Here is a 27403-nt window from a genome sequence, read left to right as displayed (position 1 = left end):
CAAAGTATGTTAAACAATGATAGTTCCAGTTTATTGTATAATATTATTGGGTTTCAAGACAAGGATTCAAGGTGATGCGAGTACAGATCCTCACCATGTCTCTATTGCAAACTGTTGTCTCAAACTACTAAATGAGACACAAAACAAAAAGGCATCACCATCCAGTTCTCTTTCCAGTCTAAAACGTGCAGTACGACAATTTCAACTATTTGAATGACATACAATACTTTGTATAATCTGTAAACAATGCAGTGGATCTCCAAAAGAATGTGTGAGACATTATGTTCGCTGTTTCCAGTCAGATGGGGAAATACTGACAGCTGGAATGTTGTTGGAACGCTGACAGACACACCAACAGACAGTGTGCAGGTCCGTTCAAGACGGAAAATACAATCTCTGAAGCTGTAAAAAAAAAAAAAAACAGAGTGGTAGAACATCAAGTTCCATAAACTAACATCAAAAAAACGTGTCCAGGTGAGGTAATCGCTTTAATATCATCGTTGTGATATTGTGCAAGAATATCTGAAGCAAACATGAAGTTTTAGTTTCGGTCTTATTTTTCTTTTATTTAATCTAATTTGAGAACTAACGCGATGATATCAGCGGCCCTAACACTTACAATCTCCTCGTGAACACCAAAAGAAAATTTCCACCAGTTTGAGAGATCAACCGTCAGATTTGTTCTTCATGCAAACAATATGCTGATATGATCACTATGAGGATAAACTCCACAGTGCGTGCTATGGTGAGAAAAGAGCTGAGGTCGGAGGGTCATTCAGCTGTGCGTACCAACCCAAAAGCTCAAAACCATTTATTTAAATAAATAAAAAAAAAAATTATAAATCCAATTAGTAGTTGTTGATCTAGATAAAGATGGTTAACCTCTCAAACTTGCATAAAACCAAAACATATGACTAACTCTCCAAACAGGTCAGTCACCGATGACCTTAAAAACCAATTGTGAACAAACGGTTGATTTAGCTTGGTATGTGTCTTTGTAACCGTGGCTAGTTTAAAAGAAACACTGCATCCATTTCTCATCAATACAATACAGTCTTGGTGGGGTTTAACTATTGTCCTTATTGTCTTGGGTGGTTAGTTAGGTGCAAAACAACCTTATTTCTGACTGGTAGTATTTAAACTTATGCTGTATTAGACTGAACTGTTTCAAAGGCGATACCGTCTGCAAAAACTCAACAGGACATATGAGTCATGGAAATATACACCACATGTATCATCAAGATTAGACGACCACAGGAAATAAAAAAAAAGTGTCAGTCTGCATGTAGTTTGACAGACCCCCTTTTAGAAACAAATGAGGTATGGGTTAGATAGAAATACAACAAAAAATCTAAATTATGATATTAAAAAAAAAAAAAAAAAAATTAAATAAGCACTATTTACATAACCATGGCAACCCGAAGAAAAATTTACATGGAAAAGCGCATTCCAGTTTGATAGTGTTATCATTTGTAGGTGGAAAAAAAACAAAAAAAACGTGAATTTAGCATATATTCTTAAAAGAATAATCAGCTGTTGTGGCCTTAAAATGATTGTTTCTTCTCATTTGCTCCTCAAGTCTTTTTGGTTTCAATATCAGTGTGTTTTGACACCGGTGGAGCTTCTGCAAGACCACATGTGCAAATTAAAAGAGCTTGACTAAATGAGCTCAAGTTTTTCCACTCGTGTTTTGTCCGCTCTTTATCTCTCCGACAGCACTAGAGCACACTCATTTCAGGACTAATATCCCGTTGTGTGCCTCCCTGGATCAACGTGTCCCTGCACGCGATGCTTCAGGTTCAGTCATGTTCTGTACATCCATCATGGTGAGGGAGGGTTCGTGTCGTGCAGCATGTCTCTGAAGATCTGAATGAGGTTGTCCAGACCCCACAGGTACCCGTCTTCCCGGTTTCCCTCTGCCCAGGGTGTGCGATGGTCCAGGGTTTGGGGTGGCGGGAGTGGGACGGTTTTACCGAAGTCAATCATCCATACTCTGGCCAGGCCTGAAGCGTCGTGAACGAACAGTAAGGAACTTCCCACCACCTGATGAGAAAAAGAACAGAAGGTTTCTTAAATGAGGGCAAAGTTTTGAAGTTATGAAACGTGGTTTCTTTGTGTTCCAAGATGAAAATATTTTGGCCCGGGCAGGAAAGATTTCACAATACGGAAAGAACATTCCTCACCTCATGTGTCCTGAAGAACTCTGACGCCTCTAGAGCGCTGCGCAGCTCCTCCAGCCTTTGCAGATAACTCCTCTGCGGGGGGAAAAAAAAAAAAAAAAAAAAAGTTCAAGACAGCTGTAATTATCTGTTGCCAGTTCCTGAATTCTGATTGGTTAACGATGTGCTCCCCCCACTGAATAAAAACTGTAAAAAAAGATTATTCTGACTTTTTATCTCACGATGTTTTTTTGTTTTTTTTTTCTTAAAAATGCATGATATAAACTTGCAATTCTGACTTTTTTCTCTGAATTGCGTGTTATAAAGTCAGAATTGCGAGACATAAACATACAATTGCAAGAAATAAAGTCAGAATTGCAAGGTAAAATTGTCGCAATTGCGAGTTAATATCTCTCAATTCTGACTTTTTTCTCACAGTTGCAACAAAGCAATTCAGAATTGTTAGATAAAAACTCAAAACATTTTATCTTGCAATTCTGACTTTTTTTTTTGCAATTGTGAGTTATTCTTGCAATTTTTACTTTTTTCCTTAGAACTGCGTCATATAAACTAAATTGGAAGTTACAAAGTTGAAATTGCAAGATAAAGCTCACGATTCTTTTTTTTGTTTGCATCTAGCAATTTTGAATTTTTTTCTCAGAATTCCGAAATATAAACTCAAATATATAAATATATAAATATATATATATATATATATATATATATATATATTTTTTTTTTTTTTTTTTTATTATTTATTTATTTTTTATTTTACAATTCTGACTTTTTTTTTTACAACTGCAGGTTAATATCTTGCAATTCTGACTTTTTTTCCTCAGAATTGCATGATATAAACTCACAATTGCAAGAAATACAGTCAGAATTGCGAGAGAAACTTTTTTTCTGAATTTTTTTTCTAACAAATGCAAGTTCTCTTGCAATTCTGACTTTTTTCTCGCAATTGTGTGTTTTTTTCTCAGAATTGCGTGATACAAACTCAATTGTGAGTTCATATCTAATGACTTTTTCCCCGGAATTGTGATATGAACTCAACTGCGAGACATGAAGTCAGAATTGTGAGCTAAACACTCAAATTTATTTCTCAAAATGCGAGTTCTCACAATTCTGTTTTTTTTTTTTTTCCTCAGAATTGGGCGATATAAACTCAATTATGAGTTATAAAGTCAGAATTGCAAGATATAAACTCACAACTGCAATAAAATCAGAATTGAAATATAAAAATTTACAATCCTTTTTTTAGGTCAGAATTGCAGGATAAAAACCTTGCAATTCTGCAAAACAAACAAAAAAAAAAGTCATTTGTGAGTTTACATTTTGCAATTCTGAGAAAAAATTCAAAATTGGTAGATACAAACTCGCATTTGTGACAAAAAAATTAATAATTTTCCTCGCAGTTCTGAAAATTACTTTTTTTTTTTATTATTCAGTGGTGGAAACAGGCTTTCATAAAAACGTATTAGCTATAACTACAGTAATAACATAGCAGAGCCTCTCTAAAATGGATTTCTTAATTCTACAAAGCTACTGAAGTCAGAACAGCAATTCAATGAAATCAATATTATTTGTTTTTTTTCACAAGTATGATTATCAAGTAAAACAGGAAAATCATTGGCGAAAGTTGAAAGAGTTAAAACTTGCAACATACCAGTAACTGTGTGTTTCCATCCACAAAGTCACTCAAGGCCTTCATCACCTGCTCCTTATGTTTGGTTTTTTTAAAGCTGGTGTTGCATGTGCCATCTGCTTTCTAAACAGAAACACAAAGATTGTAAACAGAAGGGAAGAACTCATGTCAGCGCTTCTTGTTTTTAATAACAAAAAAGTGCAAATTTGCAAATGTCAGATCTATAAATAATAAACATGGATTCAGGAAAGTAGTTTATTTGTGTGTATTTACTACTGCAAGTTACCATTTATATCTATATTTGCATTTTTTACAATGCACAGATACCAACTTGGTGGTTTTACTAATCACATCTATAAAAAGATTTTGTTTTATTACTGATGTTATCTGTATTTTCAATACTATATATGATACAGCAAAAACAGTTGAAAAAACTCTTACTTACACTTTAAAATAACTCATTTGTATTTTAATATATTTTTAGAAGGTAATTTATTCCCGTGATGGCAAAGCTGAAGTTTCAGCAGCCATTACTCCAATATTCAATGTCACATGATCCTTCAGAAATCACTCTAATATGCTGATTTTGTGCTCAAGAAACATTTCTTATTATCAATATTGAAAACCGCTGTGCTGCTTAACATTTTAATGGAAACCATGATACACTTTTTTAATAGTAAAAAAAAACCTGTCATTTTTGATTAATGTAATATTCTTGCTGATTTCATATTTTCGTAGTATTTTTAGTATAGTATATATTTTCTATGGAAGCCCGTTTCCGCCACTGAATAAAAAAATTTAAAAAAAGGTTACTGCAACTTTTTCTCTCACAATTCTTGACTTCCTCAATATTGCGTGGTACAAACTCGCCATTCTGACTTTTTTTCTCAGAATTGAGAGATATAAACTTGCAATTGTAAGTTATAAAGTCAGAATTTCGTGATATGAACTCATACTCATAATCTCATAATTGGGAGAAATAAAGTCAGAATTGCAAGAAAGACTTTTTCTCGCAAATATGGGTTTATAACTCGCAACTCAACTTTTTTTTTTTTTTTTTTTGAGAATTCTGACTTTTTTTCCTCAGAATTACGACAAACTCACAATTCAGATTTTTATTTTCAGAATTGCATGATATAAACAATTGCAAGATAAAAATTAGCAAATTCTGACTTTTCTCACGAATGTGAGTTTATAACTCGCAATTCTGACTTTCTCACAGTTCTGACTTTTTTTTTTGAATTACATAAACTCACAATTGCAAGATAATTCTCAAGTTAAATTCTCCAATTCTAACTTTTTTCTCGCAAATGCGAGTTTATAACTCGCAGCTCTGACTTTTTTACTTAGAATTCAGACTTTTTTCCTCAGAAGTATGATATAAACAATCGCGAGATAAAAACTTACAAATTCTGACTTTTTTTCTTGCAAATGTGTGTAACTCACAATTCTAAATTGTTTTCACAGTTCCGCCTTTTTTCCTCAGAATGCAAGTTCAAATGCAGTTCTGACTTTTCTTCTCAGAATTACATGCTAAACTCACAACTGCAAGATAAAAATGTGCAAATTCTGACTTTTCTCACAAATGTGAGTATATAACTTGCAATTCTGACTTTTTTTCTCAGAATTACATGATTAATTCACAATTGCAAGATAAAAATGAGCAAATTCTAACTTTTTTCTCGCAAATGCGAGTTTATAACTCGGAACTCTGACTTTTTTTCTTAGAATTACGGCTTTTATCCCCTCACAATTGCGTAAAATAAACTCACAGTTGTGAAATAGAAAAATTGACTTTTTTTTTTTTTTTCAAATGCAAGTTTATATCTCACAATTCTGACTTTCCTCAGAATTGTGGGATATTAACTCGCAATTATGAGTTCTACAAGTCCAATTCTGAGGGGAATAAAAGACTGATATATTCTCAGACTTGTGAATTTCTATTTCACAATTTTGAGAAAAAAAGTCATAATTGTGAGTTAAAAAGTCACAGTTACCTTTTTTTATTCATAGGCAGAAACGACCTTCCACACGTTTCAGTTCATCATGTTTGCAAAGACATGAACTGACTATTTTAACAGTACCCCGTGTGATATCCCACCTTGATGCCTTCTATGCGGAAGCCAAGAGTGGCGGTTGAGCTCAGTGTCTCCCTCCACTGCATGTATCGAGGTTTGAGAACGGCCTGCTGGGCTCTTTCCTCCGGACTGGGTGCTCCTGGATCCACAGCAACCATTTTCTCATACATGTCCTTCCTAAGACGAGGACGCTCACGGGCCTTTACCAGCTCCTCTTCCAGGTATGTCCTGTGATAAAAATTAAAAAATAGACCCAATTAATCACACCACAGCCTTCACACATGTCTGTCTCTGTCCCAGTCACAGTTTCTTGGTTAAATAAACATTACATCTAAAAATAATAATAATAATAATAATAATAATAATAATAATAATAATAAAAGTTTTAAGTTTTTACATTAAAAATGTAATCAATATTCTATTTAGATTTATACTTGGTTTTAATAATCAAGTTAGTGTTTTTAGGCATTTTACATTTATTCCAAAATAATAACTCAAGGCAGTAACAATTTAAACAATATATTTTTTTTAAATAGTTAACTTTGAACTATATTTGAATTTTTTCGAATCATCAGTCATCAAAGCTCGGTAAATATTGGTCATTGCCTCCCTTGCTTCCTTGGAGGAAACACCCTTAATATATATTTATATATATATATATATATTTGGTTAGGGTGGTTTTATTTATCTCATTATTAAGATTTAAACAAAGCTATTATTTTTAATCTCTAAGCGTCTTCTCACCTGCTTCCCATCTTGCAATCCATGATTGAAGGCGAGTCAAAGTCGGTTAGCAGATCATCCATAAGGTTGTAATCCTGGTCGTTCTGCTGCACAATACCATAGTAACCAGGTACAAATGGCCGAAGGTTGTCATTCATCAGCTTCTCGAGACATTGCTGCTCACATTCACAATACTTCTTCAAGAGTTTCCCATACTCGCCTGCCTGAAAATTACCTGCGCACAAAGTCGCAACAACAGTGTTCATTTCATCAGTCCAAAATGATGGGCAGCAATCTGTTCGGATACAAGATTCTTCCTCAATACAGGAATGAAACAAGAATTTGTTTTTACCTGCATGACCTGCAAGCTGAACCCAAGGATATCGTTTCTTAAATGAAACCACAAATGGAGAGCAATGCACCATGGTCTTTAACTTCCTCCACGATTTAGCCTGAAATCAAAAATCGCAAATGCACAGATGAGACCAACATACTGCATTTTCTTGATTTACTTATGAAAACAAACCACATCTGTTTTCTCTAAACAAACATTTAGTGTCTAGACTGAGTTTCTGTAGAAATACTGACACCTTTTTTTTTTTTTTCAGACAAGGGAACTAAAGTTCCAGAGGGAGGACTTTATCAGCGACGCAAGGTCAACACAGAAGCCGTGACGCACATGGCCTTACAGATTACAGGTTATTGATTATAAAGCTCTGATCGACGAGGAATGTGTGAGTGTGGGAAATGACATGAGCCAGCTGTTTGCGGGGGAACTGGAAAAACCTCCTCATGACGTCCTGGGATGCCATTCAAACTTTCACATTCACAATGACAACTTCCTTCCATAATTCCTTAAATGTTTTTCAAATCTGTTTTTCAATTGTTTGCACAGGAATACGAAAGCAACATAATAACTCTTCCTGGAATGAGTAGTTTCCAGAATATGCTTGGTATTTGACCTTAAAAAAACTCATATATGAAAGTCTAAGAACACTACTTTTTTTCAACCTGAAAATAAATAAATAGGTTTAGAGTTGTTAGATTTTGCTGTATTTTGCTGAACAGTGGTTTGGGTGGCTCGCCAAAGCATTAAATTTCTCTAATTTTATTTTATAAGTAAGCTTGAGTTCTTTTGGCGAGAAAAATTTATTGAAGGTAGAAGTGTACCAGGTCTTCAACAGCAATGTTAGCTTCTCAGGAATTTTTACCCTTGTAAGAGTTCTAGCTTCACCCTAGCTTCTGGTTGGCTTGCCAAATTGTTAGATTTTGCTGTATTTGGCTGAACAGTGGTTTGGGTTGCTCCTCAAAGCATCTGATTTCTCTTATACATAAAATAAGTAAGCTTGACCACTGTTCGTGTGGGGAGAAGAATTTATTAAAGATAGCAGTGTAGCAGGTCTTCAGCAGTGATGTTAGCTTTTTGGTCTTCAAGAATCTTAACCCTTGTAAGAGTCCTAGCTTCACCCTAACTCCTGGTTGGCTCGCCAAATTGTTAGATTTTGCTGTATTTGGCTAAGCAGTGGTTCAAGTGGCTCGCCAATGAATTTGAGTTCGTTAATACATAAAAATAAGAAAGCTTGACCACTGTTCGTGTGGGGAGAAGAATTTATAATAGATAGCAGTGTAGCAGGTCTTCAACAGCGATGTTAGCTTTTTGGTCTTCAAGAATCTTAACCCTTGTAAGAGTTCTAGCTTCTCCCGGGCTTCCTGTTTTTGAGGAAAGCATTTCAGGATTTTTCTCCATATAATGGACTTCATTGGTGCCCCAATTTTGAACTTCCAAAATGCAGTTTAAATGCAGCTTCAAAGGGCTCTAAACGATCCCAGCCAAGGAATTCACTTATCTAGTGAAACGATCTGTCATTTTTTTTTTTTTTTGAAAAATAGATATTTGTATACTTTAAGCACAAAAGCTCATGCAGTACAGGCTCTGGGATGTGTGTCTACGATGCTACGAATTAGTAATGGGTCGTTCTTGAACGATTCTTTCATTTTGAACGAATCTTCAGTTCAGTGTGACTTTGGAAGAACGAGTTGCCTCGGGGAGTGATTCGTTCAGTCACGCATGCACAACATCCTATTAGTATCCTATTAGTATTAATGACTCAAAAAAAAGATGTGTTCATTTTGCTGAACGAGACTCAAAGGTAAAATGAGTCAGTAAAATGATCCGAACTTCCCATCACTACTACGAATCACGTGTAAGTTCATCGTCTGTGTACCAAGTATGGCGAAAAACTCCATCTTATTTTCTCCTACAACTTGAGAGGAGGACATCACTGTACCTTTTTGTTTGTAAACAGTGTTTACAAACTTAGTTGCACTTTCTGAGTCTTTGCACATTCGCTTTGTAAATACTGGGTCTGTAGTTCTGCATGACCTTTCAACGTCATTCAATAGTACGTAGCGTCGTGAACGTGCATCCCAGAGCCTGTGCTGCATGAGCTTTTGTGCTTAAGAAGTATAAAAAAAAATTATTTTCCGAAAAAAATGACAGATGGTTTCGCTAGATAAGACCCTTTTTCATCGGCTGGGATCATTTAGAGCCCTTTGAAGCTGCATTTAAACTGCATTTTGGAAGTTCAAAATCGGGGCACCAATGAAGTCCATTATATGGAGAAAAATCCTGAAATGCTTTCCTCAAAAACCATAATTTCTTCACGACTGAAGACAAAGACATGAACATCTTGGATGACAAGGGGGTGAGTAAATTATTTGTGAACTGTTGTTCTGGAATTGGAGTTCTCCTTTAAAATATGTAAGTTTCACCAGAGTTCTTGTAGGGAGAGGAATTTATTGAAGGTAGCAGTCTTCAACATATCTTAACCCTTGTAAGAGTCCTAGCTTCTCCTACAGTTCAGTCTGTGAGACAGAACTATACCTGAAAACAAAAGGGCTAGACACAATAGATACTGTCCTGAAATCTACAAGAAGTTACTGAGGAGTACTGTTCTTTTGTTATTCTAAATATATGGACCATTTGGTTCACACCTTTACAGACAGACAGTTCCTGTTGACTGCGTCTGGGGCACAGTCACAATGTAAATGCATCTGACTAAAGATAAACAAAGTTTAAACAAACAAAAAAAAATGAATTAAAAAAAAGAATTTTTAAATCACCTTTGTTTTTAAAATTCAAATTTAGAAAAATGCAAAAGAAGCATATCTCTCTTTATCTGTCCCCTTTCAGGTCTCTTTATACCTCTTCACAATTCACACATTCATTCCCTCTTCCAAACCATCCCCCCCCCTTCACCGTGTGCTCTGTAAAGTCGACAGCTCGCTCTCCACACTTAGATGTAATTCAGTCTGTCCTCTCTGTTCCTGACTGACCCCCTTTGATGACACTATAGCCAACAGGGGACAGACGACACCTCATAAAAGGCCTCTGTCTTTCTTCCCGTCCTTCTGCCTAGTTATAGACACTTCTTGAAACTTTATGAGAAGTATTAATTACATTTTACTTTCTAAACAGACACCATATGCCCTCCAGTTTATGAACGGAAACAGTATTACATTCCAAAATGTCTTTATCTATCATGGAAAGTTTAACTGATCATTTCCACCATTGTTAAACAATTACAACACATTTAATTGCAACACATGCTACCGATTCACGACAGCCGCTCCTATTCTGATAATTCTAGAATATGAGTTGTTGTCATGGTGATAACGGCCAGGCCTTGTGGAGAGTCACACTGAGATCCACCCCCGGGTCAAAGGTCACACCCACCCTGGACAAACAGAGCCGCTCTATCTTCGTGTCTGACTTATCTCAAGGACTTACACACACACAGAGGCTTTAATATTTCAAGCTCATTTGTCAGGTTACTGTTTCTAGTGAATAGATCTACTGCATATCCAACTCGTAGAACATCAGAAGTCTCTTATGCTCACTATGGAAAAATACAGTAAAAATAGTAATATTGTGGAATATTAGTACAAATCAAAAAACTCGTTTCTATTAAAACATTTTAAAATATAATATATTCTTATAATGGCAAAGCTGAATTTTCAGCAGGTATGGTGCTTAAGAAACATTTCTGATGTTTTCTTTCACATATCAAGCAATTCTGAGAATTATGAGATAAAAAGTCACTTTTTTTATTCTGTGGCAGAAACGGGCTTCCATAATAAATGGAAAGTTTAAAGAACACCCATTTAAAATGGAAAACTTTTGTAAAATTGTAATATTATATGTAATATTATAAATGTCTTCACTGTCACTTAAATTTTATGCATCCTTGCTCAATAAAAGTATTAATTTCTTTCAAAGAAAAAAAATGTACTGAACCCCCAACTTTTGAACAGTAGTGTTTCTTGTAAAAATAAAATAAAATAAAATGCTTAACTTGCTTAATAATATTTGAAAAACTTATGTCAGACAATAAAACTCATGCAATCCAACTAACATGAAAACATAAATGAAAACCAAAACAAAAACAGGAAATGATATTATAAGGAGGGCCTCATCATAAAACATGACTTTTATTGACAAGGCGTTTAGGTTGTAAAATATCAAGTGCTACACCTCCTCCTAAAAAAGATATTTATGACTGAATAATTCATTATATTTGTAACAATACAAAAATACACTACGCTAAATAAAAATAAAAAAGAATGAAAATACACTCCGACGTACTCAAGAACTAAGTACAATATGTCATTACTTTTTACTAGTTACACCATATGAATTTACAGATTTTTTTTGTTGAAAAGAATATAACTTTATGAATTCAACACGAATACAAAGACATATCAAAGAACGACGTGCCTTTTAAACTACATTTTATACATTTTTCCTTTTTTTGTTTAGAATTTGTCACCAACCCTTGTCAAATAAACCTAGTAGTGTGTGTGAATGTCTCTTACCTGACAAGCAAGACAGCAGGCAGTCACAAATGTATGGGCAAACTCAACAAGCATGCACAACCACACATTTAAAGCACATACTTCAAAAACAAGCGTGCAGAGACCCACGACTCCCGCACTGCCCTGTAACCACAGAAGCATCCGGGAAGCAGACTGAACTGTCACACACTCACATCATGTGCATGGAGCACTGATTACCTCACAGCTCTGATAACTCACTCACTCTCTCTCTCTCTCTCTCTCTGCTGACTCCAGGTCTCTTGCTCACATGCACTTCTGTCTCTTTCAACATCTCAGTAAATTTATCAGTCCTCTGTCTAACTCGTCAGTCGATGTCTTTCCTCAGATGTCCCCCCCTACACACTCTTATCTTACGCTCCCTTCCTCTCTGATCCTAATCCACTGTCCTCGCTAGCTCTCATCAAGCAGATGCACTCCCTTCTTACTACACACTGACAAGCTTATAAAGAAATGGGTAAAAGAACATGTAAACAATGTCATAAAATGAGGGTGGTGTTATATGGTTGGGTTTTCTGAGTGGTTGCTTTATTTTTTTTGTTTGTTTGTTTTTCACAGAATATATAGGGGAGTATGGGGCACAACCTAACACTTTTTGAATCTCTCAGTTTGTGTAAATCCACGTGGGGTTCAGAGTATAATTTTCACACTTCTCTAGGTCAAATAGCTTTAGCTGTAGCTTTGTTTCATAATTACAATGTGTACGTTTTTTGTTATTTACCTCAAAAGAAAGGAAGTGAAAAGTGACAACATGCCCACAATGGTGGAGTACATTGTAACATGTGAGGGGCACGTTGTAACATGACCATATGACAGCTTAAAATGTTATCTGATTGAATGAAAAAAAAATAAACACAACAAACTAAAATATTTTGTCAATAAAACAAAATTGTTACATTTTTCAAATAAAATAATGGCGTTTTTTAAGAATTAAAAAAAGGTCAAATTTTTGAGGTTCACAATGAACAGACTGCAACCATGCGTGGGACGGCTATCATCGCAAAACAGCTATACAGTATAGTTGAAAACAATGTGTGCAAATAGATGACACACATTCAGAAAAACACTTCCCTCCCTCCAAACACCGCTCTCATTGAACACGAGACGCATAAACGAGCCAAAATGCTTTACATTTCTTGAAAATAATAATTTCAATAATTTCTCAACATTAAACATCGATTGTCAGTCTTTATTTACCCAGTTCTTGTGGTTCTTTTTAAAATCCATAAAAGTAAATAGTGAAAATTACATTGCTAATATCATAGAATAGCATAGTTTAATATAGAGGGGCAGATTGTAACGCAGTGTTACAACATTCCCCATCAGCGTGACTACAATATAAAAGTGGTTCGTGTCTTCTGCTGGTTTGCCAAGCATTAATCAACTATCTTAACTGATAAATAACAGATTGGAGATTAAAATAATAGCAGATTTGTCTCATTTTGAATGAATACTAAAAACTGTGATGAAAAACTTACTTCAGTCAGAAATGTACTTTTACTATGGTAAAATAAATATTCAGCAATATCTTCAAAAGGCTTTTGAATTTTGGCACACTTTTTTCTCTGTAAAGTGTTGCTATGGCAACTAGTAAACGCTGTAAATTTGGTTACGCTAGCGTGTGGAAATATTTAAACCACGCGTGTTACAACTAACCCTGCGACTACACGACAGGAAAAAAAAACATAATTTTATCATTGAAATTGCCATAATTTTAACATTACATTTAAAACATTTTAAATACCAAGTTAAAATCAAACGTTTGAAAAATAATACATTATTTTTAAAAGTGTATCTGAGCGAAAACTACGTTTTTACCTCAGACCTTGCATGCCCTTAAAGAGACCTCATGACCACGCAAAAGACTAAGGTGTGGGATTATTTTGAATGAGAATGATTCTGAAAAGTTTTGCATAACCAGTGTAATATCAAATTGGCTTACAATAACTCTACTGGAGCGACGCAAAACAGGCACGTCGTAGGCATTAGCTTAGAGGCTAGCCAAAGCCAGCAAATGTCAATCACGGCATTCACTACAACCTGCAGCCACTGCGATCCATTGTTTTGTTTTTAAATGACATAGCCTGCATGACGTACATTTTTAAAAGCTGTTTTAATGTTATTCCTTGATAAACGTTTCTATTGTTTTTGACTTGTTTTAATATGTTGTCTAACGTTATATGAAGATGAATAATTCTGTCAGGCTATTGATTGATTTTAGATTGCTCTATATTTTATATTGAATAAATAAGCTATGCAGTGGCTGACATTGAGTGTATGCTTTTCTTTTGTTTCCTTTTTAACGACCTAAAATTAAATGTTGATTAACGCGAGGCAAGCTTATGGCAAGCAGAATTCATTGAGGGATTTGACAGTGTGATTTATAGGCAAGTATTTCAAATGTAGGCTATTATATACATGCACATACATAGGTTTTTTTCTTACCATCTTTTGGGGGTATCTTGCTTTTAGACTAATCGATTAGTCGGATACAAAACTTTCGTTTAAAAAAAAACTATCAAATTAGTCGTTGCGCACATCCCTATTTATATCCAATGGAATGGAAAGCTAGAGATTTTGGTCTATAAAGTTTTAAATATAGATATTTTAGTTACAAAAACATCAGTTTGCTTCAGAAAGCCTTTATTAACCCCTTGTAGCTGTGTGGAGTACTTTTTATGATGGATGGATGCACTTTATTGGACTTCAAAATCTCAACAGCCATTACAAAGCTTGGAAAAGCCAGAACATATTTTAATATAACTTCAAATGCATTCGTCTGAAAGAAGAAAGTCATATACATCTAGGACGGCTTGAGGGTGCGTAAATCATATGGTATTTTTTATTACTGTTTTCATGTGAACTGTCCCTTTAAATGGCTTTTTAGTGATTAAAATCAAGTACAGTGTCATTGGCCTTGGCAAACACCACTAATGCAATAAATGTGCTTTTCTGGGCTGTTTGTGTTTGAACGCACTGTAAAAACCCCACCCACCCCATCACCCACCTCATCACCCACCTCATCACCCACCTCCTCCCTCACTGCAGCTATCCATTTTCCACTTCTCCCCTCCCTCTCGTTCTTTTGATCCGTCTTGGTTTCTCTGTCTCTCTCTCTCTCTCTCTCTCTCGCTCGCTCTCTCTCCCTCCTTTCTAAGAAGTTCCTAAAGCATTTTCATAATAAAGATAAACCTGTCAAACAGCTTCACGCCCAATGAAAGAGCCAGGAACAGTGAGACCGAGACAGACAGATGTCGTTCAGCCTTCCCGTAAACTCTTTTTAAGCTAGTATAGATTGTTTCGCTTTGTCTTAAAAGTGGTGGAGCGAGATTACAGCTTGAAACTAATTGTTTACATCATCGCACAGTGCAGTGATGTGAGATATGCTCAGCATGCCCAAGAGGAAAAAATAAAAAGTAAAAAAAAGTGTCAAACTAATAATCTGCACACACACACACAGATGTAAACAAAGCATGGTAATCTGCGTCATGACCGATGAAGTAAGGCACGGCACAGATTAAGAAAGAGATGAAGAAACAGAAATGAGAAGTAACACCATATTTGGATTCACGGTTACTTAGTGACAAAGGAACCGCCCACAACTTAGTTTTCCATGACAGTATGAGTGATGATAGCTCAGTGATGGCAACAGAATGTGCAGCTGCGTGAGTAGGCCTGTGGATGTCAGCAGCTGATGGAACAGGGTCAAATCTTTCAAACAACACAAAAAAAAAAAAAATTTTGAATAGGCAGCTTGGATAAGGTCAATGTAGAGCAAACGCAAATGAAAAAAAAAAAAATTATAAATGATAAACAAAAAAATACACCCTGACAGGCTTATTACACACTGACTGATAAAAAAGCTAATAAAATTATTCTGAATTATGTGAGATGAACTGTGGACTGTTTAAAAAAAAAAACGTATTAAATAAAAAAATAAAGTAATATTTTTATTTAGCAAAGGACACATTAAGCTGACCACTGAACTGAATTCCTTTGACAATTTATTTAGGCCTTTTTTTTGGAAAACAAAAATGGTTCTATCTACATAAGTCTATGGAACGCAAACACTTTGAAGCTCAGTATCTCAAAACTGTTCAGAATGCAGACAGAACCTTATAATTCCGAGGCGGCGATTGATAATTAAAAAAGATTTCTTGAGCACCAAATTAGCGTGTGACCCTGGACCACAAAACTAGTCATAAGGGTCAATTCTGTTAAAAAAAAAAAAAATACATGGAGAAAGCTGAATAAATAAGCTTTTCGATTGATGTATGGTTTGTTAGGATAAGACAATATTTGGCCGAGATACAACTAATTGAAAACCTAGAATCTGCTGCAAAAAAAAAAAAAAAAAAATTGAAATATTAAGAAATGTATCGCATTTAAAGTTGTCCAAATGAAGTTCTTAGCAATGCACTAATCAAAAATTAAGTTTTGATATATTTATGGTAGAAAATTTACACAATATTTTCATGGAACATAATCTTCACTTAATATCCTAATGATTAACGATAACGATATTTTGGACCCATACAATGTACTGGCTATTGCTACAAATATACCTGTGCTACTTATGACTGGTTTTCTAGAGTCTTTACTGATCATGTGAAACTGTCAATGTCTGCTCAAAAGTCAGCTTTGCCGTCACAGGAATAAATTACATTTTAAAACAAATTTAAATAGAAAACAGTTTATTTGAATTATAATACCATTTCATAATATTACAGTATTTCTGCCTTGGTGAGCATAAAAGCTTTTTCAAAACAAACAATTTTTTTTTTAAATATTACAGATGCTTTTGAATGGTAGGAAATAGTTTCCTTGGTACTGGTCATTTGAAGGCTGTAGTGCTCATTACTAAAATATTTGACCACAGAATGCTGCCTTTGACCAGCTGGAATCCAAAATATTCCAACATTTCAGAAATCCATCTAATAAAGAAATATGACGTTTGAAGAATGACAAAAAAAAGACTATGCAGAAAAGATGGAAAGATTAAGAGCAGCCAGCGAACTTCCTGACAGTCATTCTCTCCGATCTGATTCATCCTGATTCACGGATGAGGCAGACATACACAAAACATTAATCGTTTGGATAATTGGAAACGGGATGAGAGAGATTAGCACAGAACTGCTGATTAAATGCATATTGTATGATCCCAGAAAAAAAAGAAAAAAAAAGTGCACTTCCATAATGAATTTAAAGTGTTCTGTTCTACTTCTTAAGATAATCTTAAGAACATCTAAGTGTACTTTTTTTGGGACACCATGAATATGAATTAAAATGCGCTTTTTAACTATCTCTGTATTTAGAAAAATGTATTTAGTTACCACTTGTAGTACATTTGAACCCACTAGTGTATAAAAGATGGGTTCAAGTGTACTACAAGTGGTAACTAAATACATTTTTACAGAGATAGTACGTTAAAAGCACATTTTAATTCATATTCATGGTGTACTAAGAAGTACTAAAGAATAATTTTTAGTATATATATAGTGCACTTTAAGTACAATTTGAAAGTGCATTTGTCTTTCACCTAGGATATCAGGCCTGTTTCTGCTGACATAAAAAAGCAATAGCTTTTCAAATGAAATGATTTACATAACACCCTGTAAACACATATCATGGTTATTTACTGTAAGGCCTCAAGGCACATTTAAAGTAGTATACGTTTTAACAGAACGTCTGTTTCTGGAAGTTAAACACATGACCTTGGTGTTGCTAGCATAATGTTTCACCATTTGAGGTTCGGTAACGTTTTTTTGGATCGCACAAATCCCTCTTAGACTAGTTACTATTCACATCAAGGTAAACAAATGTTTCATCAGAGGTATGAAGTCACTCAAAGTTTCAGTGTGTGACAGAAAGCAAGTATACGCCGCCCAGTTTCAGAGGGATTATCCATCCAGACAAAAACTGGCTGAGCACGTGTCTAACCGAGATTCAGACGTTGGATACGAAGACACTCGGGATTTGGGGGATTTTTCCAGATGAAATCTCTGGTATCACTCCAGGGAGTTTGATTTTCTCTATTAGTCATGTATGAATGACTAGGACAGTGAGTGTATTATTAAATCAATCATTGACCTTTGGAAACAATGTCACAGTTCTATTTTTTCAGTTTCCAGAAATTAGAATAGTTTCTATTCTTCACTTTCAGAGTTTTGCTCATATTTTAAAAACATCCCCGTGAACATTAGGTTATTCTTACTCACTTTTCGTCTAACATTTGAAAGCTAAATATCTTGCGTAGTTACTAATTTTCCACAGAAAACAAATATCTCACTCATCAACTGTTCCAAAAGCCGACAAATACCGTACATCTGAAACCGAAAAAGTTTGCCAGACTGGAAGCTCTTTGTCAGAAAGAGCGAAACTACAATATTTCAGTAACCTTGTGATAATTTCTAAAAGCCTGATGAGTTACATATAAAATAACAGGTTCTTATTTTCTTTGTGCATGTCAAGGTTTGTTACCTTCACAATACAAATGTATGCAATGTACTGATAAGAAGCTAAAAATAGCAGCAATTTCTAATAAATAGTTTCACTGTGACTCAGTGCTCAGCCAGTCTCATAATCTTCATTTTTGCATGCAAACTGAAGCTGAAGTATCATTACAGATTAAAGGCAAATCAAGAACAAAACCGTTGTATAATCAATGTGTATAATATAATATAATATAATGTGTATAATCAATGTGTTCTACTTGAGGAATATCAGTAGATAAGCTGCAAAGACCTCATGTCTGCTACAAGACATGATAATAAAAGGTTGGTGCACAAACATCTACCAAAAGCCCTTCCCCTAACCTTTGAAACATAGCCTTGGGGAAAAGTAGTACACTTAAGTACTCTTTTTAAAAAGTATGCTAAGTGTAAGCTAAATGTAACATTTTGAACACTTCATTGCATGTTATGTGCAAGAAAATTTAATTCTGTTACAGGTAAAATGTATATTAATTGCAGTTAGCTAAACATAAGAGTATTTTTTGGACATACTTAAGTAGGACTTCCATACGTCTTTATATGGAATTTCATATTTCTATTGTATTATGGTTTAAATGTAGTGCTAAATGCACTGACAAGCATTTATGGTAAACTAAAATACACTTCAATGTCATGTCATTTGTAAATACACATGCAACCATAACATTGCAATTTAGTGCACTTAAGATATATTACCTTTAATGATGATTAAGGTAATTACATAATTAAATAAATTAAAGTAACCCTGTCAAACATTAAGTCACAATTAATCACATCTAAAATGTTTCTGTTTACATAATATGTGCGTGTGCGGTGTATATTTATGTGTGTATATACACACACACACACACATGCATGGATATATTTAAGAAAAAAAGTTTATATATTAAATATATTTTAATATTAATTCTATGAATAGAACAGTGGCGATTTCTTTAAGACTGCAAGGGAAGCTCAGCTTCCCCTATAATGTCACAAAATTAATGGTCAAATTATGTACTATTGTATTAACATTTTATTGACTAAAAATGCGTTAGAAAACGTTCATCTCAAAGACGAGTTCGTTCAGAATCAGTTAGATATAGCAGGTCGGCTGACTTGATTTTCTTCTCATACATTCCCGTAGCGTCACAGTGCATTTCCCCGTTGAAGCCCAGCGTCCATTGACTTCAATGCGGCTGCTTTGAACGTTTTTTTTCAGTGCTTTGAAACTAGACGGTCATTGGATAAACGCTGCGATTATGTCCCGCCCACGGACGCTCAGCGTCTCTGGGGGTGAATGAGGAGCAAATGAGGAGTGGGCTGGCCTGGACTCCGAGCTTCTGCGTGATGATTGGAGGGTCTGTCGAAAGATTGCATCTCCTTTTGACTGACAGCGATTTTGTACTATAAGGAATCGCTGAAGCTATTCGCGCTCAGTCCCATCGCGGATTTCTCAAGTTCAGTCGAAATAAAAACTGCTGCAACCTATTTCTTTATATTTGCTTGGCGAAATTGCTTGATTTTAATCATACATTTCACACAATTATACACCACATTCCTTGTTTCACTTTTACAGAGTTTAATATTTTTTTTTAGATCGTTCATTCATTCATTGATTACTTGGTGTTCCTTAAAGACATGGAGTTGGACAGTGCAATGCCTCAGCTTTACAAACTGTTCTCATTAGTGGCAACAATTGGAGCTACATCTGCAGGTGTAGAAAGGAGCTTCTCCTGTTTAAAGCGGCTCAAGTCCTACACCCGAAACACAATGGGCCAAGGCCGTTTAAGCAGCCTAGCTCTGCTGGCCATTGAGAGGACACTGGTCAAGTCACTGGAAAAGACGCCTAGTTGGTACGACAGGGTCACAGACTGTTTTCTTGAAAAGGAATGTAGGGCAGAATTTACTTTTAAATAAATAGACAATTTTATGATGTAGGCCAAAAATGAGCTTCCCCTATTTGACAGACCAGTAGCCGCCACTGGAATAGAAGCATATACACGTAAAGGTCTTCAAATTATATAATGTACGTGTGTATTTATGTACACTAAATAAATATACACAGTACATAAACGTATATTATGTTAAAAAACACTTATTTTGGATGCGATTAATCGCTTGACATCACTAATTAAAAAAGTATTTTACATGTGCTTTAGTGTGTTAGTCAACACGTCAAAATAAGTATACTTCATTTCAAGCATTAAAAAAGACTTAAAAAAATCTATTTTTAGAAGTGTACTTAAGACACTTCGTCTGGGAAGTGCACTCGATGAACACTCAAGTGGCTTTTTCTTTCGTTAATACATGTCTTCAAGTGCTGTACACTTTTAAGGTTTAAAGTGCACTACAAGTGCACATTCAATACTGATCATTTTTCACAAGCGTAACGCTATTTGGTATGAAAAATAAAACACATATGCAACAAGTCAATTGGATCTTGAAAATAAACAAAACATTTGGAAAAATTGGACACCTACCCCTGTCAGTTCATCAGGACTGCCGAACATACTGGGGGACAGGCTGCTGGGCTCAATGTCACTGCCTGTGAAATCATCCTCAGATTCCTCAAACGACGAGGCAGAGGATAGTCCAGCCGAAGAGGAGCTGGACAGTTTTCTGTGGAACAGAGAGGGCGCAGGGGAGCCTCCACAGCCGCTGTCCGAGCAGGGCGAGTCCTCGTCGGGATGCAGATCCAGCGAAAAGCCGCCCATGCTCAAAGTCAAATCACTGATGTGCGGACTGTCCTGACCAGGATCTAAATCATCATGGGTGACTATTAGTTTGGGAATAATCCTTGGGAACGGGTTTGAGGCTTGTTGCTCCACTTCTCCACCCAGCCGAGCTGACACCGAGGGTTGCAATGTACTTTTGGTGATTTTATGTTTGGCTAACGGAGACGAGCAACTGAAGTCTACTAAAAAGTCTGGTGTGTTCAGGCACTGGGTCACATTTTCCTCCGAAACTCTGCCTGGAGTCACGGCACCTCCTTTTGACACTCTTTCCATGTCCCACGGCGAGACGCAACACTCATGGTTCTCCTCACGTACTCCTTTCTGTCCGCTTTGGGAATTCGGGACAGAACTTTCCAACTCAGTGCTCCGACTCAGAAATATCAAGTTTTCGGTCGCATGTTGATTACCGGAAGAACTCGCGTTTAAAATAAGTTTTTTCGGCTCATGTGCTCTCACACCCACAGAAGTCGTCCCCTCTTTAAAATCGTCCTGCCAGCACTTCTGAACAGATTGCAGCTCCTTGGTTTTCATCGGATTCTCGTCTAACCGGTCACCGGTATGTGGAGAACAATAAAGTCCTTGCACGCGCACTCGTGTGGAGCTTGCGAGTGCTGCGCTGTTACAGCAGTGTGAAGAGCTGCAGCCGCTGCTGGATGATGATTGGCCCATCCTGCGTACCGTACAGATCACTCATACAGCCCTTTAAATGCCACTCCCACTGTCCAAAGTTGCTGCTCTGATCAAGACTTTTAACCCTGCACAGCCTGACATAAAAAAATAACAGTCAGAAAAATCATTTTATTGTATTTTTAAACGGTTTATTGTACCTTTATACAAAGTATTAGATATAAAAGACAATTTAATCTAACAAAAAATATATATATTAATTTGTAATTTTTTGCAGTATGAATTTTCTGCATGTATTGAAACCATGGAAAGCCATTTCCACCACTGAATGAAAAATAAAAACGGTCATTATAACAATTTATCTCACAATTGTGACGTTTTTTTTTTTATCAACTGCGTGTTTTTAAGTCAGAATTGTGAGATATAAACTCGCAATTCTGAAAAATAAATTGCAAATCTGAGAACTAAAGTCAGAATCACGAGATATAAAGTCTGACTTATTTCTCATAATTGCGTAATATAAACTCACTTGCGCTAACTAAAGTCAGAATAGCAAATTTTGCAATTTTGTTTTTTTTTCTCACAATTGTGTTTATATCTCGCAATTCTGAATTTTTTCTCATAATTGTGAGATATAAATTTGCGAGTAAAGTCTAATTTTGTGGGGGGAAAGACTGACGTTCTCAGAATTATGAGTTTATATCTCACAATTCTGACTTAACTCGCAGTAAAGTCAGAACTGCGAGATATAAACTGGCAAATCTGAAAAAAAGTCACAATTGTGAGATAATCTCATAATTCTGAGAAAAAAAGTCAGAATTGTGAGTTTATGTCTTGCTATTCTGACTTCATAACTCAAAGCGAAGTTAGCAATTATCTCACAATTCTGATTTTATTCATTAAAATTACGATTTTGTCTCAAAGTTCTGACTTTATAATTTGCATTTGCAAGTTTATATCATGCAATTCTGAGAAAAAGTCAGAACTGTGAGTTTATATCTTGCAATTCTGACTATAACTCGCAAATTTGAGTTTATATCACACAATTATGACTTTGTTTCTTAGAAATGCAAGACTTTACATTTCACAATTCTGACTTAATTCACAAAGGCGGAATTGTGAGTTTCTGTCTCACAATTTTATTTCTCAGAATTGCAATTTTTACGTCTAGAAAATCTGAAAATCTAGAAAGTTAGAAAAATAATTTTATTTTATTTTTAAACAGTTTATTGTACCTCTATACAAAGTATAAGATATAAAAGAAAATTTAATTAAAAAAAAAAATAATAATAATAATTTGTAATTTTCTGCAGATGTATTGAAACCATGGAAACCCATTTTCACCACTGAATGAAAATTAATTAAAAACGTCATTTTAACAATTTATCTCACAATTGTGACGTTCTTTATCAAGTGCGTGTTATTAAGTCAGAATTGTAAATATAAACTGGCAATTCTGAGAAATAAATCGCAAATCTGAGAAGTAAAGTCGGAATCACGAGATATAAAGTCTGACTTCTTTCTCAGAATTGCGTAATATAAATTTGCGAATTTGTATCTCGCAATTCTGAATTTTTTTCTCGCAACTGTGAGATAAATTTGAAATTGCGAGTTATAAAGTCCAGTTTTGTGGGGAAAAAGACTGACATGTTCTCAGAATTATGAGTTTATATCTCACAATTATGACTTACTAACTCGCAATAAAGTCAGAATTGCGAGATATAAACTGGCAATTCTGAAAAACAAAGTCACAATTGCGAGATAATCTCATAATTCTGAGAAAAAAAGTCAGAATTGTCAGTTTATGTCTTGCAATTCTGAACTTTTTTCTCATAATTGTGAGATAAATTTGCAATTGCGAGTTATAAAGTCCAATTTTTTGGGGAAAAAGACTGACGTTCTCAGAAATATATTAGAGATTTAAAGTGGCAAATCTGAAAAAATGTCACAATTGCGAGATAATCTCATAATTCTGAGAAAAAAAGTAAGAATTGTGAGTTTATGTCTTGCTATTCCACTTCATAACTCAAAGTGAAGTTAGCAATTATCTCGCAATTCTGATTTTATTAATTAAAATTATGATTTTGTCTCGAAGTTCTGACTTTATAACTTGCAATTGCAAGTTTATATCATGCAATTCTGAGAAAAAGTCAGAATTGTGAGTTTATATCTTGCAATTCTGACTAACTCCCAAATTTGAGTTTATATCACGCAATTATGACTTTGTTTCTTAGAAATGCGAGACTTTACGTTTCACAATTCTGATTTAATTCACAAAGTCAGAATTGTGAGTTTCTGTCTCACAATTTTATTTCTCAGAATTGTGACTATTTCTCACAATTGCAATTTTTATGTCTAGAAAATCTGACTTTATAATTTGCAATTGTGAGTTTATATCACGCAATTCTGACTTAAGCAATGAAGACAGAATTGTGAGTTTTTATTCTATTCAATTCATTTCTCAGCATTGTGATTTTATGTCTAGCAAATCTGACTTTATAACTTACAATTTCATGTTTATGCAATTATGCGAGTTTATATCACAGTTCTGACTTTATAACTTGCAATTGCAAGTTTATATCTCATAATTCTCACTTAATTTGCAATAAAGTCAGAATTGCGAGTTTCTAACTTTTCTTTATAACTCACAATTCCGAGAAAAAAAGTCCCAATTACCTTTTCTCTTTTTTATTCAGTGGCGGAAACGGCCTCCGTACTGATCTTATTTATCTGGCAATAAAGTCAGATAAAATTATAACAGCTTGCAAATCAACTCAATGTTTATAACAGTACAGCAGACTATTAAAATAAACTGACGGAAGTTCTAAGAAATTAGTTTCCAGGAACCAGTTACATAAACTTAGCCACTATGTTAAGACTACTTTAAGACCTACTTTGACCAAGTAGCAGTTAGCCAAAGGGTAATGTGTCTTTAATTTTTCAGATCCAAAGTAGAACAATCTACATTTTTAAGTAAACGACTTGAAAAAGTTCTGACCAGTTTTAAAGAAAAAACGATTATAGATGACTAACCTGTAAGACTAGTCGAAACCTTTTACGCAAGTGGCCCTAGGGAAACGCACAGGCTAAAGTAGTTTCAGTCAGGTCTTGATTATGATCATATTTATGTGGATACCAGGTCACAGAAGAATAAAGGGCAGAGAAGTGGTGGATTGGTTAGCAAAAAGATAGCAAAGAAGTGATGAACATTTCACTTAGTAAATGTGAAGCAAAAGGAATAATAATGAAATATGCCACTAAAGAAATGCAACAAAAATTGGATTCAGGTCAAACAGGATGTCAGCTTTAATACAACAATGAGGAAAGAGAAGCACCAAAGAAAGAAAGTATTTTAACAAGATTAAGGGTTGGGCATACCAAGCTTAATAAAACACTGAAACTAATACATAAACATCCAACAGGGTTATGTGAGCAGTGTGGAATAGAGGAGTCAGTAGAGCATGTAATTTGTTTCTGCCAAAAGTTTTCTAAGGAATAGGAAATACTGAAGAGGGTTCTCATAAAAATGGGAGTGAAAGAATTAAAGCTTAAGAATTTAATTGCATACGGATTATAAAGTGTACTCCATTATTTAAAGAGAATAGAGCTGATTAAAATAATTTAGATTTAAATAGTTTTTTTTTTTCCCCTTATGGATAACAGACTTAGGTAATTCACACATGTTTACACAGCTACAATCTCTCTCTACAGATGAATAGAATACATATAAGAAGATGCATCTGTTTGTTTCATTTATATTCTTGCACACTTAAAATGCTTTCATGGCTGTAAATTGTTGATGAACTGTACTCTGGGTAACAAACACCATACTAAAATGTTTTGAAATTGTTTAAAAAAAATACTTTTGTAAATATGTTTGGATTGTCTTTTGATTTGTAATGTAATTTTGATTATCACAATTTTACTAACTATTTGTATGTACTATTCCAACTACACAATACACAATAATAATTACACAATAGCAAATTACAGTAGAAACAAAATACAGTACAATACTGTTTTGTAGTTATACAGTACATTGTTCTACATACTGTTAAATTGCATTACAGTACATTGCTGTAAAACAATTTACAGTAACTTGCTGGCAACCTTGCTGCCAGTAACTTACTGTAAATATACAGGAACATTTTTTAACAGTGTAATAATACCTGCATTGTCAGTGGCTCACGCCTCTGTTACTAGCTCTAAAATTAAATTTTGGAATTAGAAACAAAGGCTTGCGATAGATGCGTATAAGAAATTAGTGCTACACGCAAGAGTGTGTAATAATTCAAAAGCCTGTTGTCAATTATTCCTTAATTAAATATAATTTGTCTCTCTATATCTCACAATAAAATATTTAAATGCTCATCGTTTGACGATCAAAGCTGTTTTAATTGTGGGGGGGCAAAACATGTAATGCTGCATACATATTCCTCAAAAGTGTGTTGTTTAACTAGATTTTTTCAAAAACTGATGTATGGAAAAACATATTTTGCTTCAGTCTGGAAAATGTTTGTCTTGTATTACTAATAACATATAAAAGTTATACATTTACTTTATAAAAATCATTAAAGATTTCACAGAAAAAGACATTTGATGTGTACCACAACCCTGGTGAAAAAAAACAGCATATGCTGGTAGGTATGTTTTGATGCTGGGATGCTGGTTAGGTAGGTTTTGATGCTGGTTTAAGCTGGTCCTTAGCTGGTTTATGCTGGTCCTTTGCTGGTTCATGCTGGTCCTTGACCAGCAACATGACCAGCACAAACCAGCAAAGGACCAGCTTAAACCAGCATCAAAACATACCTACCAGCATATGCTGGTTTTTTCACCGGGGAAGGGGACATTATACTAAATTATACTAGAATAATACTAAAAGGGATTTTACTTGCTAAAAACATATGATCTATCAATTATAGGGTTAACTGAGCTTCTTATGAGGCAATATGCAATATCTGTGAAGACGGAAGACAATGCAGTAATTCCAAGAAGGAAAAACTGTCTCATATCTCAAATATAGATACGCTTATTTTTATTTCCTTAAAAACGCATACACGTGGACATGCCATAAATTTCTATTGCTTTTGTTGTTGTTGTTTTCAAGATTGACTGCTACTGATAAAAATATAGTTTAACAAAACAATATTGTAGAGTTAGATCACACCCCCTGCAACCACATCAATAAATGTCACTCACGCGATCACCACAAACATATGTTATTACACAAACAAGGTTATAAACTTTAATGAGTGACTTATAAGTGATTCCAGCACTTACCAGAAGTACTCTTCTTCAATAAAATGCCGCATAAATCAAAAGGGAAATGTTTAACCAGCTCAGCCATTTGATTCAATGAGATAATGACTATGTGTACGGTATAAACAGAACCATGTTTTTGTGGCTGGATTGAGGATCGCAGCTGTGTGATTATTAAATCCATTTGATTATTTGTCTCCCTCTAGTGTTTAAAGAAGTAAAGTATAACGTCTAAACCGTCTGTAAATAATGGGATATTATATTATGTTGACTTTTGCTGTTGTTGGTGTTGTTTCACAGAAGTAATACAGGTTCGGAACGACATGAAGGTGAGTACATAATGGTGGCGTTTTAATTTTTTAGCATCAACTGTTCCACCCTGCATACAAAGGCCCTACTTGTTTACTCTGCTTTAGGCAGTACTAACTTAACTGTATTACTGTAAGTAACTTGACACAATGACCACAGGACACCTTTCAAGACAAGACCACATTCACCACTGTTACAAGCTATTCAGTACAAACCACAAAAGAGCAAGAATAATAGTTATTTTAAACAGACAATAAGTTTACATATGATCCAAAATAAACAGTCATATAAATGGAATGAAAATTGTACCAATGTGAAGAGTTCTGTTGCTGATCTGTAAGTACACTGATACATGTTGATGTATTATTGTGGCAAAACACTCTTCCTGAGGTACAGGAAGTGTGAACTTAAGTGAGAAGAGCTTTTGTTGCATGACAGACCACAATGAAGGCAAGCCACTCTGCATTCCTTTTTGCCTGACCTATATCAACACTGATAGCTA

General features: G+C 34.8%; 1 protein-coding gene across 1 annotated transcript; it reads right to left on the bottom strand.

Moving 5' to 3' along the window:
- Nucleotides 1–5: 5 nt before the first annotated feature.
- Nucleotides 6–26727, bottom strand: itpkcb (inositol-trisphosphate 3-kinase Cb). Its single transcript, XM_051134951.1, has 8 exons — nucleotides 26614–26727; nucleotides 20452–21470; nucleotides 6958–7057; nucleotides 6627–6840; nucleotides 5906–6110; nucleotides 3826–3927; nucleotides 2184–2255; nucleotides 6–2043 (listed from the first exon to the last, which is right to left on the bottom strand). Exons 2-8 carry the CDS (start codon nucleotides 21373–21375, stop codon nucleotides 1822–1824), a joined length of 1839 nt encoding a protein of 612 aa, XP_050990908.1. The 5' UTR covers nucleotides 21376–21470; nucleotides 26614–26727; the 3' UTR covers nucleotides 6–1821.
- Between the last annotated feature and the right edge of the window lie 676 nt (nucleotides 26728–27403).

Source organism: Labeo rohita, chromosome 18 (genome assembly GCF_022985175.1).
Source record: "Labeo rohita strain BAU-BD-2019 chromosome 18, IGBB_LRoh.1.0, whole genome shotgun sequence".
In the NCBI taxonomy this organism is placed as follows: Eukaryota; Metazoa; Chordata; class Actinopteri; order Cypriniformes; family Cyprinidae; genus Labeo; species Labeo rohita.
Note: the sequence above shows the minus strand (reverse complement) of the source record. Positions and strands in the feature narration are given on the sequence as shown.